The sequence below is a fragment of the Pan troglodytes genome, chromosome 18, assembly GCF_028858775.2.
Source record: "Pan troglodytes isolate AG18354 chromosome 18, NHGRI_mPanTro3-v2.0_pri, whole genome shotgun sequence".
NCBI lineage: Eukaryota > Metazoa > Chordata > Mammalia > Primates > Hominidae > Pan > Pan troglodytes.
The window spans coordinates 80,056,512-80,075,962 of record NC_072416.2 but is presented as its reverse complement, the minus strand read 5'-3'; the positions used below and the strand labels follow the sequence as shown (position 1 = coordinate 80,075,962).

Here is a 19,451-nt window from a genome sequence, read left to right as displayed (position 1 = left end):
GAGTGCCAACACCCCACCTGGGGCCTGGCACACAGCAGGTTTTCAATCCGTGTGCAGCAGACTGAACACACCTCCTCCCCATCCAGGCTGAGGAGGCACCACTAAGAGGTTTAGGGAAAGAGCAAAGGGCAGAGGCACCAATGCTGAGAAGCCCAGGTCACCCTTTTGGGAACAGAGAGTACAGAAGAGCCATGCTGGTGGGAGGCTGCTCTCTGGCTGGAGCCAGTACACAGTAGGTCCTCAGTAAACTGCAGTGATAATGACCGTCACCACGGTCCACAGGGAGGTGGCTCAGGCATAGTGGTGCAGGCAAGGAGGAAGGGAAATACAAACGCCCAGGGGGCAGCCTGGCAGGGTCACCAGGGGATGGGACCAGGGCAGAGGGAATGGGGAGAGGAGTGGACAGGGGCAAACCACACACCCCACATTAGCTGCCATGCAGCCAGCACCACCGCGCCCATGTGGAAACACAGGCCCAGAGCGTCCACTGCCTCCCATTTTTCACAAGAAGCAATCTGAGTTTTTCAGTGAAATTTCTCAGTTTTTCACATCAGTGTACAAAAGACGCCCACAGGCCTCTGGCTGGAGATTTGGCCCCCAGGCCTCTGGCTGGAGACTCTGGAGTGAAGAGCTTAGGCTTTGGAGACGGACAGGCCTGCATCTGAACCTCAAACTCAGTTGACTATGAGGCTGTGTGACTCCAGGCAGGTCACTTAACCTCTCTGGTCCTGCTTCCTCCCTTGCAATAACTAGACCTACCTCTCACAGGCTGTAGCAAAGGATTCAATCAGATGAGGCCTTGAAGGCAGCCCAGTGTCTAGAACACGGTTAGGAACTCAACATATAGCAGACTATTACCACCGTAAGAACATGCAGGGAAACCCTGGGGCTGGGGAGACGGCGGGACAGTAGGCTACACGGAGTCTGAGTCACTCCTCAGCTCCTTGTCATTAGTGGAAGTGGGAGAATCTGGTGTTTTGGGGTAAAATTAGAGAACCACAGGCCTAGAGGTGGTTGGGCAGCAGCTGCAGTTGGGAGGAAACCAGATCTATATCATCACAGGCCTGGGCTGTCTGGGCTCGAATCCCAGCCCCACCACTTAGTGGCTGCATGCTTCAGCAAGTTACTTAATCTTGCTGTGCCTCAGTTTCCTCCTCTGAGAAACACGGATCATGGTCATGTCAACCCCACAGAGTTACTGGAAGCCAAAGTGAGTTACTACAGAACATCCTGCCCTGGAGAACGCAGACTGTGCCTGGCACGCTGGAGCGCACATTCTCGCAGCAGCTTTTGCTGTGGTTGTTGTTGTTGTCGCTGATGCTGGGGGGTGGGGACACTGCAGGTGAGCCTCCACCTGAAGTTCCCCCTTGTCTCTCCGCATCTGTCCTTGCCAAGCCCCTCTGGAGGGCATGTGCCTCCCACCCTCGCACCCACCTGAACGTGATGGCATAGGAGTCGCTCCCCTCTCGCTTCCGGATCAGGAAGGCCCCGTCCCGGGGAATCCTCATCAGCATGTCCTCTGCCTCTCCACGGCTCAGGCTGTCATAGTACCACCTGCGGCACAGGGCCAGGGAAAACGACCAGGTGAGCGGTCTCCAAGCTGTCAGTGGGCCACCCGCAGAGGACAGGATAATGGCACCAGTGACACCTGGAACCTGGCCCTGGAAACGACCATGGAAATCACACAGTGGGCTTCCCCAGCCAAAGGCACCTCAGCAAAGAGAATTTGTGAAAAGAATAGTGGGAGACCCCAGGGGTCTGTTTCAAGCCCAAAATAATACATGGGGCCGGGCACAGTGGTTCACACCTGAAATCCCAGCACTTTGGGAGGCTGAGGCAGGAGGATCACTTGGGGTCAGGAGTTTGAGACCAGCCTGGCCAACACAATGAGACCCCCATCTCTATAAAAAATAAAATAGCCTAGGCACAGTGGCTCACGCCTGTAATCCCAGCACTTTGGGAGGCCAAGGCAGGTGGATCGCGAGAAGCCAGGAGTTCGAGACCAGCCTGACCAACATGGCGAAACTCCATCTCTACTAAAAATACAAAAATTGGGCCAGGCGTGGTGGCTCACGCCTGTAATCCCAGCACTTTGGGAGGCTGAGGCGGGTGGATCATGAGGTCAGGAGATCGAGATCATCCTGGCTAACACGGTGAAACCCCGTCTCTACTAAAAATACAAAAAATTAGCCGGGCATGGTGGCAGGCGCCTGTAGTCCCAGCTACTCAGGAGGCTGAGGCAGGAGAATCACTTGAACCCAGGAGGCAGAGGTTGCAGTGAGCCGAGATCATGCCACTGCACTCTAGCCTAGGCAACAGAATGTGACTCTGTCCCCCAAAAAAAAAAAAAAAAAGGAAATACAAAAATTAGCCAGGCCCGGTGGCGTGCGCCTATAATACCAGCTACTCAGGAGGCTGAGGCACAAGAATCTCTTGAACCTGGGAGGCAGAGGTTGCAGTGAGCTGAGATCGTGCCATTGCACTCCAGCCTGGGAGACAGAGCAAGACCCGGTCTCAAAATAAATAAATTAATTAATTAATTAGCTGGGCACAGTGGCACACACCTGCAGTCCCAGATAGGAGGCTGAGGTGGGAGGATCACTTGAGCCCAGGAGCTCGAGGCTGCTGTGAGACGTGATTGTTCCACTGCACTCCAGCCTGGGCAACAGAGCAACACCTTGTCTCAAAAAACTGATTCATCTTCATTCACCCAAGCAGCCCAAACCTGAAAAGCCAGGCTCCCAGGGAGGCACAGTTATTGCCACGTGTCTCAGAAAATCGAAGACGGAGATCACAGCAGCAGTTTCACAGGGTTTTGGGTTGTTTTCGGGTTATTTCTTAAGATAAGAAATAGCAAGTTTTAAGAGGCAATCCATAGGAAAATGTGACAGAAAAAGTGAAAAAAAAAAAAAGTTGCTATAAGTAATACGGCCTCCTCGGAAATGTACATTTTTGCAGCTTTCTGCCTAAAAATTGTTTTTTCTTTATTCCCAGAATTTGTTGACCCTTTGCAAAGCCTACCTTGATACTCATTTCACTAGACAAAAAAAAATCAGCGGCAGACTCTTATAATCATTGTTTCCTTGTTCATTTTCAGAACAAACAGGAAGGAGCTCTGAAAGGTAAGAGAATATCCCCGGGCCAGAATGACCCTCTGAAAATCAAAGCCCAAAGTCTCGGGGCTATGAAGACAAAGTAGAAGAAAGGGAAAAGAGGAAAGAAAGGGGAGGAAAGAAAGAAAAGAGAAAAGGACACAGGTCATGGTGCCAGGAATTTGGAAACCGGCCACCTCGGCAATTTTGAGATGCCGGTGGGCTGGGGAGAGGGTGTCCTGGGGGTCTGGCCCGGCTGAACCACCAGGCCAGCTTCTCTGCCTGGTGGAGCTAACCCGACCACCGCCTGCCTCCTGCTCCACCCTCAGACACGTACGGCTTGGACTCGTGGGGGTTGGGGTTGGGCACAGGGTCCGTGAGCCGCAGCTCGAACTCGGCGCAGCGCAGGTGTGTCTCGCGGTAGTGCTGGATGAGGGCATAGATGCTGCTGAAGGTGAGGTTGTCAGTCAAGTAGTATTTCAGGGTCCCGCCCTCCATGGTGGAGCGGATCCGGCAGTGCTGGACCCGGCCTGACCGCCTGCGGGGAGAGGATGCCATCAGTGCTGGGAGAACGCAGACCAGGCCATTGCGGCAGCCAGGGCCTCAGAGGCGGGGACATTACATGCGGCCACACAACCTTCCCTCTGCTCCTAGAACAGACACAGGAGGCTGGGCGCAGTGGCTCATGCCTGTAATCCCAGCACTTTGGGAGGCCGAGACGGGTGGATGACCTGAGGTTAGGAGTTCCAGACCAGCCTGGCCAATACAGTGAAATCTCGTCTCTACTAAAAATACAAAAATTAGCTGGGCATGGTGGTGCATGCCTGTAATCCCAGCTACTTGGGAGGCTGAGGCAGGAGAATCACTTCTACCTGGGAAGACGGAGGTTGCAGTGAGCCGAAATCACGCCACTGCACTCCAGCCTGGGCGACAGAGCGAGACTCCATCTCAACAACAAAACCAGATGCAGGGCCTTAGCATAGGCTAGACCCTCAGCCTGGATTCCAGAACATTCTACCTACTTCCCGCACCCCACCCCACCCCATCCCCCTTTTATCTATATAACTGCTTCTCTAGAGCCAGGATGCCTGGATTCAAATCCCAGCTCTGCCACATATGAACTAAGTGTCCTGGAGCAGGTCACCCGTGCTGTCTGAGCCATACTGTATTACTACCCCAGCGGTCTGACAGGGATGATAACAGTATCCACCTCAAAGAGGCATCCTGAAGAGTAAACGAGACCACACACACAAGGTGTCTCGAATACTGCCCAGCACATGGTAAGCATCATTTAGGTGTCCAGGATTATTTGCGTGTTATTACTATTCTAATTTTCAGCCAGGTGCAATGGTTTACAGCTGTAATCCTAGCACTTCAGGAGGCCAAAGCCAGAGGATTGCATGAGCTGAGTTCGAAACCAGCCTGGGCAACGTAGTGAGACTCCAGCTCTACAAAAAATTTACAAATTATCCAGGTGTCGTGGCATGTGCCTGTAGTCCCAGCTACTTAGATGGCTGAGATAGGAGGGTTGCTTGAGCCCAGGAGTTTGAGGCTGCAGTGACTGAGACTGCTCCATTGTACTACAGCCTAGGCAACAGAGCAAGACCCTATCACAATTTTTTTTAAGTGACAGAATTATAATTTCCCTCTTTCAGGTCTCATCTTCTTTCAGGAAGGTTTTCCTAACCATTCCCCACGTCAGGGCATCAGAGCCTTCTCTCACAGACTTTCACAAATCCCCCCAACTCACATTAAACCACCCCAATAAAGGGAGGGATGTCCCTTTATGTTGCCTTGTTTCACTGCACTCATCACAACTATACTTGCAAATCATGTGAGTGACTGCTTTTTCATTGCCCATCTCCTTCAGAAGACGCTAGTGTCCAGGAGGACAAAGACATTGTCTGTCTGGCATAAGTACTGTGTCTAGCACAGGGCACGCCCTCAAGAAGTATCTTTTAATGCACTGAGACATGGATAAGTGGGTGGATGAATGAATGCACAAGCTCATCACAGCCTATGACGGCTTCGAAAGGACAGCCCTAGAGTCCCCCTTTTACGGAGGAGACAGAGATGCTAGAAGGTTGGCTGAATCACCCAGAGCCACCTGACCCACTCCAGGGCTGGGATCGGGGGAAGTGAGTGAGGCCACATCATCTAAGAGTAGGGTCAGATCTTGTCTTTGTTTAAAATGTTCATATTTTGTTCATCACAGACTTTTTTGCATTACTTTTGATTTTTTAAAAGATTGCCCTGAAATCTCATTAATCTAGGTTACTGTGCCCAAGTGAGTCATACCCACCTCACCCTTGTCCCGGCCTAGAAGAGCTCGACAAATGAAGCCTGGGATTCAGGTCCCCAGCCTGCCCAATTGCTGCCTGAGCTAGAACCACTCGCCACCCTGCCTCATCGGTTGGCATGGAGGAGAAGGTAGGCGTTCCCTGGGTCGGGGGCATTACCAGAAGGACAGGGTGTAGTCATTGGGGAAGGTCTCGCTCTCCCGAACCAGGAAGGTGCCATCCTTGCCCCCCGTCTCCATGCAGTATTCCTGCAGCAACTTCTCGGCACTCGTCCTCTTCTCCACCTTCTTGTGGAACCATTTCTCCCCAAAATGTAGTTCTGTAGGGGGTATATCCTGGGCCGCAAAGAGAGGAGGGGTTTCTGAAAGCCTTGGACCAAACCCCAGCATCACTAGACAGGTCCTTCTGTCTCACCCTGACCCAGGGTACCAGATAACATAGAGAGGCCAGCCTCAGCTGGTCCCCACCCGAAGGGGTATGGGAAAACAGCACCCGCTACCCTCCTCTGCCTGCCTCCCACTCCTGAGAGCCCTCATTTATGGTGGCCTCCTGGCATCCTGAGACATGGAGTGAACGGTTCCCAGCAAAGCCCTCCATTCTGTTCTATGGGAAGTCTGAGAGCCATGAGGCCCTGGGGGCTGCAGAAATAAACAGCGGGAAAGATGACCACAGCTGGAGGAGAGGGCAACAGGAAAGCATGGGACCAAGCCAGAGCACCGGCCTCCATCTAAGGCCAATCAGGCACTTTAGAGAGCAGGAAAGCATCTTGAACCTCACTGGTTAAAGCACCTGGGGCAGCCAGCCAATCAGAGACAAGCCAGCCAGGACATGGTACCCAGAGTATCAACAGCTTCTTCAGCGGAGCATCCCCTTGCCAGCCGGCCAGAGAAGCCACATGGGAAGGAGGTCCCGGGGACTGGCTGGTCCTTGGGGTTCCTGGGGACCTCCTCCCTATGTGGCTAGGGTGTCCCCCTACCTGGGGCACTTCCTCCTCCATAGTCTGTTCAATGTCATCACTGAAGGACAGCTTGGCATCGGCGATGGCGCAGTAGTGCCGAGTCCATTTCTAGAAAGTGAAACTGGTATTAGTGCCCCCCAAGTCCTCTACCTCATCAACTGTGGAGCCCAGGAGCCCTGCAGGGTGTCACCCCAGCATCTACTATGGATGTGCTTTTCCCAGTTTCATAGACATTTATGGCGACTTCTCTGAATTCAATTCCTTACAAGGCATTTCTTTTTAAAAACATCAATGCGTTTTGAGCTTCTTTTGGTATTTGAGCTTCTTTTTGGACTTTTTAGATCCATGAGTCTAAGGTAGGTACAACTCCTCATCGTTTTCTTTTCTATTCCATCTACCTTTTAAAACTTTCAGGATTTCCTGGCCAGTTTGTCTGGAGACCTTATGTTCAATATTTATTTGTGGCTTAATGACTTTTTTTTTTTTTCCCGATGAAATTTAGTCTCTGGTTTTATTGTAAAGTACCAGTGTTAAGTTCTTAGTTTTGGTCACTTTTATTGTCATGCATGACGTTAATGTGAGAGGAGGCTGGGTGCAGGGTATGCAGAAACTCTTTTTTTTAATAATGTTTTTATTTGTATTTTTTATTATACTTTAAGTTCTAGGGTACATGTGCACACTGTGCAGGTTTCTTACATATGTATACATGTGCCATGTTGGTGTGCTGCACTTTTTTTTTTTTTTTGAGACAGAGTCTGTCTCTGTCACCAGGCTGGAGTGCAGTGGCTCAATCTCAGCTCACTGAAACCTCCGCCTCCCGGGTTCAAGTAATTCTCCTGCCTCAGCCTCCTGAGTAGCTGGGACTACAGGCACGTGCCACCATGCCCAGCTTATTTTTGTAGTTTTAGTAGAGACGGGGATTCGCCATGTTAGCCAGGATGGTCTCGATCTCCTGACCTCGTAATCTGCCTTCCTCGGCCTCCCAAGGTGCTAGGATTATAGGCATGAGCCATCGCGCCTGGCCCAACTTAATTCTTTACTTAAATATTGCCATTTTTGGCTGGGCACAGTGGCCCACGCCAGTAATCCTAGCACTTCAGGAGGCCAAGGCGGGCAGATCACTTGAGATCAGGAGTTCAAGACCAGCCTGGCCAACATGGCGAAACACTATCTCTACTAAGGCTACAAAAATTAGCAGGGCATGGTGGTGCACATCTGTGGTCCCAGCTACTCGGGAAGCTGAGGCACAAGAATCACTTCAACCGGGAGGTGGAGTCTGTGGTGAGCTAAGATCGTACCACCGCACTCCAGCCAGGGCAATGGAGCAAGACTATCTAAAACAAATAAATACGTAATAAATAAATATTGCCTTTGATATGTATGTTATATCTAGGATATAAGAACGGACATGTAAAAATATACTCAAAATGGATATACACATTAGGTAAAGGGATAGAGGCAGCATTAAAGTCTGAAAAATAAGGTTTCTGGTGGAACGACCCCTGATTGGAGGACACGAAGGAGTCAGGACAACCTAAATGCACGGCAGCACCGGGTACTGGATCCTGAAACAGGAAAATAGCCTGAGTGAACACAGTGGCAACAATGAAATACCATCTATAAACTAGTTATTAGTATTGTACCAATGTTAATTTCCTGACTGCGCTAATTATACTGTGGTTATGTAGGATGTTATTAATAATATTTGGAGAAGCTTGGTAAGGGTAGATGGGAATATCCCATACTATTTGTGTGTGTAAATATATTTAATCTAAAATTATTTCAAAATAAAACATTAAAAATGCAAAAGGAAAATAAAGTTGGCCAGGCTTAGAAGCTCACGCCTATAATCTCAGCACTTTGAGAGGCCAAGGTGGGAGGATTGCTTGAGCCCAGGAGTTTGAAATCACCCTAGGCAACGCGACTAAATCCCATCTCTGCAAAAATACAAAAAATTAGCCAGGCATGGTGGTGCGCACGTGCGGTCCCAGAGACTCAGGGAGGTTGAGGTGGGAGGATCACTTGAGCCTGGGAGGTGAAGGCTGCAGTGAGCCGCAATCACACCACTACACTCCAGCCTGGGCAACACAGTGAGACCCTGTCCCACAAAATAAACAAATAAAGTTTAAGAAGGAAGGTAAATTCACATGGCAAAAACTCACTTGACTAAAAATGGGAACAAGACAGGCGTATTCTCAGAGCTCCCAGCAGGGCTCCAAGAAGCAGCTGCAAGGGGGGTGGCCGCAGTGGCTACGGGAAGGGACCAAGGCCCACCTGGTCAATGGAATCCCACATGTACAGCTCTCCCTGTTGCTTGTGCTCATCCTTCTTGTCCTCCATGTTGACATCCACATCGCCTCGGGGGCCCAGCTTCTTATGCTGAGGGGAAAACATATACATAGGCTGTCTCCATGGAAACCCAAGTTTAGGCCTTTGAGCCAGCAGCCTTCGTCGCCTCTTCCCAGGCAGGGCCTTTGCACTGCCTGTTCTTGCTGCCTGGCTTCCCTCTTAGTCTGTTCAGCTCTGCCCTCCAGGTTACCCTGAACGAGGAGGAGGAGCTTTCCTTACAGCTTCATCTAAAAATTGCCCATACTGGCCGGGCGCAGTGGCTCACACCTATAAGCCCAGCACTTTGGGAGGCTGAAGCAGACAGATCACTTGAGCTCAGGAGTTCTAGACCAGCCTGGCCAACATGGCAAAACCCTGTATCTACAAAAATAAAAAAATTAGCCGGGCATGGTGGCACGCGCCTGTAATCCCAGCTACTCAGGAGGCTGAGACAGTAAGATTGCTTGAACCTGGGAAGTGGAGGTTGCAGTGAGCTGAGACTGCACCACTGCACTCCAGCCTGGGCAACAGAGTGAGACTCTGTCCCAGTAAAAAATAAATAAGTAAAAATAGCCCACACTCCCCTTCCTATCCTGCCACTCTCTAGCCCCAAGCCTGCTTTATTCCTCTCACTTGCCTAGCCCTACACACACCGTGTGTTTGTCTTCTGTCCTCACTGCTAGAATATAAGCCCCATGAGGGCAGGGATGTTGTTTTGCTTCCTGTTGAGTCTCCTGTGCTAGAAGAGCACTTAGCAGACAGTAAGTGCTCTGTTGATACTCGGTGAATATACAACATCCCCTGTGCCCAGCCTTCTCTAGCACACAGAGGGAAAGGCAGGCTGCAGTCCAGAGGGAACAGGCTGGGCAGGGTGGCAGGGGACCCACTGGGGATTAGACTAAGGCAACCTGGGTGCAAACAGCACTGCAGCTATTCTACCAGCTGTGTGACCCCGGGCAAGTGGCTGCACTTCTCTGAGCCTCAGGCTTCTCATCTGCAAGATTAAGACAGTGATGACACCTGGACTCCCACGCAGGCAAGCGTCTGTAAGTTGAGGGTCATGTAACCTGGTGAAGGAGCTCAGGATGGGGAGTCAGATCCAGATTTGAATTCAGGGCCTATTACCTTACTGGCTATGTGACCTTGGCTGAGTCATCATCAGAGTCTCAGTAATCTGTCTCGTAAAATCGGGACGTGGCAGCCCCTGTGGGATCCCGTAAGTCAAAGAACGTGAAAGATAAGTGTCAACAGTGAAGCAGGACCTCAGTGTCCCTTGTGAATGGCAGCATGATACAGGCATGGGAAAACAGGCTTTGAGGGCAGACACCTTGGCCTTGAATAATTTCCTCAGCAAATACTAAATGTGTGACCCTGGCTGAGCTATTTAACCTCTGAATCTCAATGTCCACATCTGTAAAGTGGGCAAGGGCTGAGGTTATTCGTCCTGCAGTGTCTTGACAAGACTGAATAAGAAGATACATATCACCATGCCTAGCCCAGTGCATGGTACAAAGTGACCGTGTGGCCAACGCTATTTCCACCTCATTTCTTGAAATAGAAAGAAGTGAGCCACAGCGTATCAGGTGTGGGGCAGAGGGTGCTCTAAAAGGGGCCTTCAGTACTTTGCATCTTAGAACAAGAGCTGAAAAATCCCTGGGAACAGGCAGCAAGCCATCCTAATGGAAACAGAAGGAATGAGCTGGGAACAGGGAAGAGCACATGCAACCAGGCTGCCCCGAAGACTCACCAACTAGGTGCCTGAGAAGCCATGGACCCTCCATGGCCGAGCTCCCTCCACCCCTTATCCTGCCTTCACCATGCTGGAAGCATCCCTTGGCATCTCCGAAACAACTGCCTGGGTGCAAACAGCGCTGCAGCTATTTTGTTAACTTGTGACCCCAGGCAGGTGGCTGCACTTCTCCAGGCCTCACACTTCTCATCTGCAAGACTAAGACAATGACAGCTGATCTCCCGCTTAGGCAAACATCTGTACCTTAAGGGTCACAGTCTTGGCCAAACATTCCCCGTGCACTGATGCTCTTACCCATGGGGGCACCAACATCCCCTCCTCTGGTTGCGCTTGGCCAAAGCTCCTTGCACTGTTTGGTGTTTCTCTGTTGATGGGTTTGTCTCCCTACCAAACCATGACTTCCTGGAACATAAGGATTGTGCCCAATGTATCTTGGTGGCCCAGTGACAATATAGGGTACATGCCACGTGTTGACACCACCACACCCTTGTGTGTCCTGTTGTCCCAACCTGGAAGGACATCCCCCTTCTCTGCCTACTGCTATGGTCTGAATGTCTGTGTCCTCCCAAAATTTATATGTTGAAACCTAATCCCCAATGTAATGGTATTTGGAGATGGTAGCTTTGGAAGGTAATATGGTTTGGCTGTGTCCCCACCCAAATCTCACCTTGCATTGCAGCTCCTATAATTCCCACATGTCATAGGAGGAACCCAGTGAGAGGTAATTGAATCATGGGGGTGGGTCTTTCACATGCTGTTCTTGTGATAGTGAACACATCTCATGAGATCTGGTTTTATAAATGGGAGTTTCCCTGCACAAGCTCTCTCGCCTGCCACCATGTAAGATGTGACTTTGCTCCTCCTTTGTCTTCTGACATGATTGTGAGGCCTCCCCAGCCATATGGAACTGTGAGTCCATTAAACCTCTTTCCTTTATAAATTACCCAGTCTTGGGTATGTCTTTATGAGCAGTGTGAGAATGGGTAACACAGAAGGTGATTAGGTCATGAGGGTAGAGTCCTCATGAACGGGAATGAGGGTAGAGCTTTTATGAATGGGAATGAGGGTAGAGCTCTCATAAGTGGGAATGAGAGTAGAGCTCCCATGAATGGGAATAAGGGTAGAGCTCTCATGAATGGGAATGGTGCCCTTATAAAAGAGGCCAAAGATATCTCCATGTCCCAGATGGTTATTTATAAATAAATAAATATTTAAAAATAAAAGAGGTCCCAGAGAGCTGCCTCACCCTTTCCACCATGTGAGGACACAACTAGAAGTCGGCAGCCTACAACTTGGAAGAGGACTCTCATACCAGCACCCTGACCTTGAACTTCCAGCCTCCAGAACCGTGAGAAATCAGTTCCTGTTGTTTATAACCCACCCAGCTTACGGTATTTTGTGATAGCCGCATGAACAGACTGAAATACCTATGAAACAGCTGTTTGTCCTTTCCCATGAGCTTGTGCAATGTCAACAAAATTCACACTCGCTCCTTCCATGAAAGGCTGCCCCACTAGGGACTTCAGATTCCACAGTCCTTGCAGGTAACGTGACTAAGCTCTCATGCACAGAACAGTAGAGAAAACGACGGGACAGCTGACTTGCTTACCAGAAACCATTTGCCCTGGACACCCTTGGACTTCCCGTGATCTGAGCTGGAACTAGGATGTGCCTGAGACCAAGCGTCCACCACACAAACAAGGACAAAGCAAAGTCCCTTCACCGTTTTTGTGTAATGAGCTCCTTCAAAATCTGGGGAAGGCTACAGACCCTTTTCTCAGAATAATAATGCATAAAATCACAAAGGAAACTAACTCAATTATATTGAAACATGATTAAGATATTAAATAAATATTTGCAATACACTAATAGATGGGTTTCTTCGTTAACATCTTAAGTAAGATCTAGAGGCAGACCTAATAACCTCCATAATTCCAAAGTGATGACGAGCACAACATTATTTTGAAATATTTGCAATAACTGTAAACGTGATATGAAAACACTCATGACTTCTGCTGGTGACAGAGCCCGCAAGTGGCTTGCTGCCAATGTTCACAATGGAAGGAAGTATTAAGTTTTATGTACAGGTTAAACAAATAAAGATGTAATTTTTTTTCTGTTGAAGTTCACGTGCCCGTCTGATTCTAACTGTGGATTCTTCGGGGGTCTGTGAAACCCCAGTTGAAAACTGCTGCCCTGAGAGATGCTAGAGCAGAATGCGGGGGCCCCAGGTCCCTGAGTCACCTTGTGGGCTAGAGCTCAAAACTCACAGAACATTCTCCCTCGCATGGGGAAGAAATAAACTCTTCTGTGCTTTAAGCCACGGCATATATGGTCTCTTTATCCTAATAATTCAAAAATCCAAATGTTACCGTGGCATCCCTAGGCACAGATATAATCACCCATCTCCCCTGCAGTGCTGGGAACATCAGCTCTATTGCTGCACTCAGCCTTTTCTAGCAACTGCCCGCCTCCCACACAACTGGAAGCTCCAATCACAGGAACAGCACCCAGGTCGCTGGACACCTCCAGCACCTCGCATGGGGCTGACTCCGAGAGAGGATGGGGAAGGTTCACCAATGAACAAATGAACTATAACAGGTTAGCACTTAACGTAGCACCAACCACATGACGGGCACAGTTCCACGCATTCTCCACGCCTTCCCTCACGTCATGCTTCCAGCAAGCTAGCCAGATGGGTTCCAGTATTATCTCCCCCAGAGACTGGTGACAACAGAGGCTCCCAAAGGTTAATGACTTTGCCTAGGGTCACAGTGTTAGTAAGGAGAGCAGATTTGAGCCTGTGCAGTGGGACCTGGAGCAGGCCCAGTAGGACACAGAACTTGGTGAATGGGACCCAGAGCCGGGGAACCAAGCCACTGGGCTCCCTGGACAGCCAACAGCAGCACCCGGGGTGCCTACCTTGATGATGATCTTCTCCCGCAGCTGGCTGGGCGAGGGCAGCTGGTCAGCACTGGCCTCCGTGGGCTTCGTCAGCAGCAGGTCGCCAAACACTTCCTTGAAGGCCTTGGCCATGTGACGCTGTTGCTCCACGCTGCAGTGCTCCTCGATGGACAGGATCACTGGGAAGCTGCAGGCAGAAGAGGGTGGGCAGCTCGGCAGGGGGAGCACACACCTCTGCATCTGCCCCACAGAGGGGCCAGGGCAGCTCCCTGGGACGACAGAAACCGGGCGCTGCTCGGGGGGCACAACCCCCACATCTGCCCTCCCAGAAGGAGAGGACCTCATCCTGGGTATGAGGGCACAAGTCTTGGGACTCAGAACAGCTGCAATCTGATTCAGGAGCTTCCCCATACCCCAGAATGCACCTTTTCTCCGTATTTTTTTCCATCTATTCGTATCTTTAAACTTACAGAAAAAAGTCTCTAATCTTTTTTTAAAGTTCAAACCTACAGAAAAGATGAACAGACAGCACAGTAAGCACCCATGTGTGCCTCACCCAGGGTCACCAACGGGGACGCTGTTCCACGTGCGCATCCACCTACTTTAGTGTGTTTATTACTTCCTCTATTTATAAAGTATATTGGTTTTATATATTCTCATTCATATGCACACATATGTAATTTACATATGTATGCATGCATACATTTATTATTTGTATGTGCATATATGTATATTTCTATAAGGTGTCTGTGTATTTATAGATCATTTGTGTGTATCTATAGTTGATTTTTCTTATCTATTGGGGTTATGGTTCATAAAGTCACCACCAACACTGACTGGCAAATACCTGAGCCATTGCTCCTAAGGGGAAATACAGGATCAGGGCCTTTTGAGCCTGTGGTCACAACATTTTCCTCAATGAATCAATATCTGACCTTGTTTTATGTGTGTTTCTGTTTAAAGACACCTGATTTGGTATATATTATTGACTGACACTGGGCTCACAGCCAGCATCACTGTAATTCGTGCCTGAACCAAGCGTATCTGACACAGGTGTTTTCTCCATCAGGCACATCACAGCCTTCTCGTGCTCAGGAACACCAGGCAGCCCTCACCACTGTGCTTCGGGCCATTTGAACAGCAAGATCACCAAGAAAAAGCTCAAAAACAGGAAAAACATGGCAGTCAACAGATGGTGAGGACACTTGTTGAAGCTTTCACGCTGTAGACCAGGAAGGGGAGCGCTGCTTTGCTCAACCTCAGCTGAACACGTGTGCATCGCGTGAGTCTCATTTCCCACACTTTGTGCGTGTCTCAGAATGACCTCGGAGTGCTTTGAGATTTGATTTGGGGTTACAAGTCAATTTTAGCAAGTAGAATCCACCAATAAGGATCACCTGTATCCTTCTATATCACGTGAACGTGTATGTATAAATTCACATATCATTAGTACATGTATATACATATATACGTATATATACACACATATATATTTATGTGCGTGTGTGTGTATATATATATATATACACATACTCCTCCTGAGGCAGGAGAAAAGTCATTTATTTATGTATTTATTTATTTTATTTTATTTATTTATTTTTCTTTTGGAAATGGAGTTTCACTCATTGCCCAGGATGGAGTGCAATGGCGTGACCTCAGCTCATTGCAACCTCCGCCTCCCAAGTTCAAGCAATTCTCCTGCCTCAGCCTCCTGAGTAGCTGAGATTACAGGTATCTGCCAGCATGCCCAGCTAATTTTTTGTATTTTTATTAAAGATAGGGTTTCACCATGTTGGCCAGGCTGCTGGTCTCAAACTCCTGAATTCAGTTGATCCACTCGCCTCAGCCTCCGAAAGTGCTGGGATTACAGGCGTGAGCCACTGTGCCCAGCCTATATTTGTATTTCATTTATACACATATTTACGTTTCCTCCTGAACCATCTGAAATAAGGCGCAGACATCCCCCACAGGTATCTCTTAAGAACATCCCCCGACATCACCACACCATATCACCTCAGGAAACTATCTTTAAGTAATGATCATTAGACATACTCAAATTTCCCCAGTTATCCAAGAAATATACTGTATAGATGGAGTTTTTCCCACCAAGAATCCATCTGAGGCTTGTGCATGGCATTTACTATGAAACAAAATTATGCTAAAGGCAGCTATGTCACTTCCATAAATAGGAAATCACGTCACTCAATAGAAATGAAGGTAAATGTGAAAATAAAGTGACGATGATAAAAATAAAATCCTTAACCATGTTCCAGCTCAAGTAAATCATAGCCTCGTCACTCCTGGAAAGTGTGGACCCAGCTCACTCCCCGATCCTGATCCACACACCCTTACTAGAACATAACAGCTGAAAAGCTTTTACAACAAAGGCTACCTAGTAAGTTGGTATCAAAATGTAACTGACAGCAAAATCTGAACCATTCGAATGAATGCTGCTTGCAATCATTTTCTTAAATCCCTCTTAATACCAATAAGGATGGCTTTTGCTGCCAAAACATTAATGCATTAATGTTTGATTACAGAGTTCTAGCCCTATAGGTGTTAGATGATTCCAGCCCTATTTTAACCAGAAAAAACTTCCTCTAGTCATGAATGAGATAATGTTCGATGAATGACTGTCAGCTCACAACCATAAGCACCTATGTCCTGCAAATGAAAGCAAACTCTCAAAGCAGAGTGTAAGCTGCCACTGCACAGTGTCTGTTAATACCGGCTCCTTCCATCTACCTGATGGAGGCTGGCACTTAGAAGGGCTAGGGCCCCTCAGGGGAGAACGCTGCGATGGAGAAATCATATGCCTTCATTGAAAGGTTTTCACCAAGTGCGAAAAGACTTCCATAATTTCATTGTCTCAGAGCAACACCTCAAGGGACATCTGCAGTAAATGCAATAAAAATAACCAATCGAGTTGGGCATGGTGGCTCATGCCCATAATCCCCACACTTTGGGAGGTCGAGGCGGGAGGATCACCTGAGGTCATGAGTTCAAGACCAGCCTGGCCAACATAGTGAAACCCTATCTCTACCAAAATACACAAATTAGCTGGGCATGATGGTGGGTGCCTGTAATCCCAGCTACTTGGGAGACTGAGACAGGGGAATTGCTCGAACTCGGGAGGTGGAGGTTGCAGTGAGCCGAGATCCTGCCATTGCACTCTAGCCTGGGCGACAGAGGGAGACTCCATCTCAAAAAAAAAAAAAAAAAGAAAAGAAAAGAAAAGAAAAGAAAAAAAGAAAAAAACTAATCGATCTTATTGACTGAACAGTTACTCTATGCCAGGGGCAGGGTTAAGCACTTGCTGTAATGGCATCTCATTTAATCATCACAACCGCCCTCTGAGGTGCACACAGTTATCACCTCTATTTTTTAACATGGAAATTGAAGCATAGAATGGTAAGTGCTTTGCCCAAACTAGTACTCAACAGCTGGATTCAAACTCAGCGAGAAGGACTCAGAACCCATACTCGTAACTGCTATTCTTCCCCAGAAAGGATAAAAAGACAACTATCATTCCATGGAGCCTATAGAAGGCCTCTTGCCAGCTCTCAGAAATAATAAGGAACCCAAACCAGGAGTCGGCATATGATGGCCTCTGCCCCAAATCTGGCCTGCCATCTATTTTTGTAACGTGTAATTCAAGTTTTAACTGGAACACAGCCAGACCCACGTGTTTACCTCTTGCCCATGGCTGCTTTGCACTTCAGCAACAGGGCTGAATAGTTGCAACAGAGACCACAGGGCCCATAAAGCCTGAAACATTTGTATCTGGCTCTTTACAGAACAATTTCGTTGACCTCCAGCCCAGACCAAGATCTTCTCGTGGGACAGAAAAGGATTACACCTGAGGTCAGAAACCCTTGAAATGAACCTAAATGTTCTCACCCATTTAACCCCTCCTTGTCTCAATATACTCATCTGTTAAATAGGGATGACCATACTCACTTTGTGGCAAAGAATCAATATGATCACCTGTACAAAGAACCTAGCACAGAGCCTGGCCCCAGGTGGGTATTCAAAAAACACACCACCACCATTACTGGCTGCTTGGATTCCGCCTGTAGAAACAGGTTTGGTGGGGGTGAGAACTGGGCACAAAAGAGGGAATTAGGACAGAAGGGGAATTTTACTTTCCTTGCCTCACTTTTTTTTTGGTTTTTGTTTTTTTGGGTTTTTTTCCTTTGAGACAGGGTCTCGCTCTGTTGCCCAGGCTGCAGTGCAGTGGCGCAATCTGACCTCACTGTAACCTCTGCCTGCCAGGTTCAAGCAATCCTCCCACCTCAGCTTCCCAAGTAACTGGGACCACAGGCACATGCCACTACACCCAGATGATGTGTGTGTGTGTGTGTGTGTGTGTGTGTGTGTGTGTGTGTGTGTGTGTGTGTGTGTGTTTTGGTAGAGAAGGGGTTTCACCATGTTGCCCAGGCTCTTCTCGAACTCCTGACCTCAGTGATCACACCTCAGCCTCCCAAAGTGCCGGGATTACAGGCGTGAGCCACTGCGCCCAGCCTTTCCCTCTCTTTCGGGGGTTCTGAAAGTGGGAGCCAGACAGAATGAGGAGGTGGGGTGGGCACTGAGCAGCCACAGGGTTCCCCAGCCAGAGCCTCCTCGGGGCTCTAGAGCCCGGGAGCAACTTGCACTCTCGGCCTGCAGGGGATGCCAACACTCGGGTGAGAACTTGATGGCAGTGGCTTTGGCCAAGATGGAGCCCAGGCCTTCCCGCATTTGGAGGGAGGTGTCTATGTGTGTTTGCCTGTCTGTCCATCTGTCTATCCAACCCTAGCTGCCTTCCCCTTTAAGTCACACCACCCAGAAATCAGCCAACTGACCTCGAGGTAACAAAGGCGTGGTCTTTGATGGCCTGCACGACGTCGTCAAACTTGATCTTGGTAGTCCGCGTCCAGCCATGGTAGATGACCGGCTTCCCATCGGGCCCGTCCCAGCAGTCCACTACAGGGAGAAACGCGGCAGCCTCAATACCACGTGTGTTCACTGACAGCCCCGAGGTCAGCCCCCGGCCCACACACCAGTTCAGTTACTAGACAAGGACACCCACACTCCCTCCATTCGGCTGCCAACACGAGGACATGGCTTTCCCTGTATCCGCAGGGTTCCCTGTGCGCTCACATAATGCAAGTGCAGCTGTCCAAGACAAGCTAGTTTCAATGCTGCTGCTTTTTTTTTTTTTTTTTTTTTTTTTTTTTTTTTAAGACAAAGTCTCGCTCTGTGGCCCAGGCTGGAGTGCAGTGGCACAATCTCGGCCCACTGCAATCTCCGCCTCCCGGGTTCAAGCAATTCCCCTGCCTCAGCCTCCTGAGTAACTGGGACTACAGGCGCGCACCATCACGCTCGGCTAATTTTTTGTATTTTAGTAGAGACAGGGTTGCACCATGTTGGCCAGGGTGGTCTCGATCTCCTGACCTCGTGATCCATCCACCTCAGCTTCCCAAAGTGCTGAGATTACAGGCGTGAGCCACCACGCCCGACCTCAATGCTTCTTTTTAAAGAAGATTTTACCACGTGTTTTATTTTCTGACTTTACCTGTTGAAAACCTTGACTGCCTTTTCTGCCCGTGGAAATGATACAGAGCAATGAGAAATTTATTTGTAAAGGTTCACAGTAATATTTTCAAACAGAAATGGGTCATGTGGAAGATGAACATCCCCAATCTTTTGGACCCCTGGAGGGCACAGGAGCTGACTGCTTCAAGCTTTACTTTTAAACATTTGTTTTTTCCTGAGGGAGGAGAAAAATCATAAACGGGAAGAAAGCCTATAGAGTAACTGCTACAAAACGTTGCTTCCATGATGAGTCGTTTTGGTAACACTGGAGCCTAAGTCAGTGGTTGTTGCCTTTTTTTATTTTATTTATTTATTTTTTATTTTTATTTTTTTGAGACAAAGTCTCCCTCTGTTGCCCAGGCTGGCGTGCAGCGGCGCGATCTCAGCTTACTGCAACCTCTGCCTCCCAGGCTCAAGTGATTCCTGTGCCTCGGCCTCCCAAGCAGCTGGGATTACAGATGTGCACCACCACGCCTGGCTAATTTTTGTATTTTTAGTAGAGAAAGGGTTTCGCCATGTTGGCCAGACTGATCTCAAGCTCC

General features: G+C 48.8%; 1 protein-coding gene across 12 annotated transcripts in view; it reads right to left on the bottom strand.

Annotated features, from left to right (window-relative positions):
* The window catches only part of PLCG2 (phospholipase C gamma 2), a 178,327-nt gene that overhangs the window by 44,201 nt on the left and 114,675 nt on the right, over positions 1 to 19,451 (bottom strand). For all 12 annotated transcript variants that reach the window (XR_010152465.1, XM_001148089.6, XM_016930240.4 and 9 more), the window contains 7 exons: positions 18,177 to 18,297; positions 13,351 to 13,519; positions 8,625 to 8,729; positions 6,369 to 6,458; positions 5,552 to 5,727; positions 3,430 to 3,630; positions 1,435 to 1,554 (listed from right to left, as the gene is read on the bottom strand). Coding sequence is in view for 11 of the 12 variants with exons in the window: in XM_001148089.6 (XP_001148089.4) it covers positions 1,435 to 1,554; positions 3,430 to 3,630; positions 5,552 to 5,727; positions 6,369 to 6,458; positions 8,625 to 8,729; positions 13,351 to 13,519; positions 18,177 to 18,297 (982 nt within the window). In the remaining variant the exon portion in view is untranslated. The remainder of the gene's footprint in view (positions 1 to 1,434; positions 1,555 to 3,429; positions 3,631 to 5,551; positions 5,728 to 6,368; positions 6,459 to 8,624; positions 8,730 to 13,350; positions 13,520 to 18,176; positions 18,298 to 19,451) is intronic.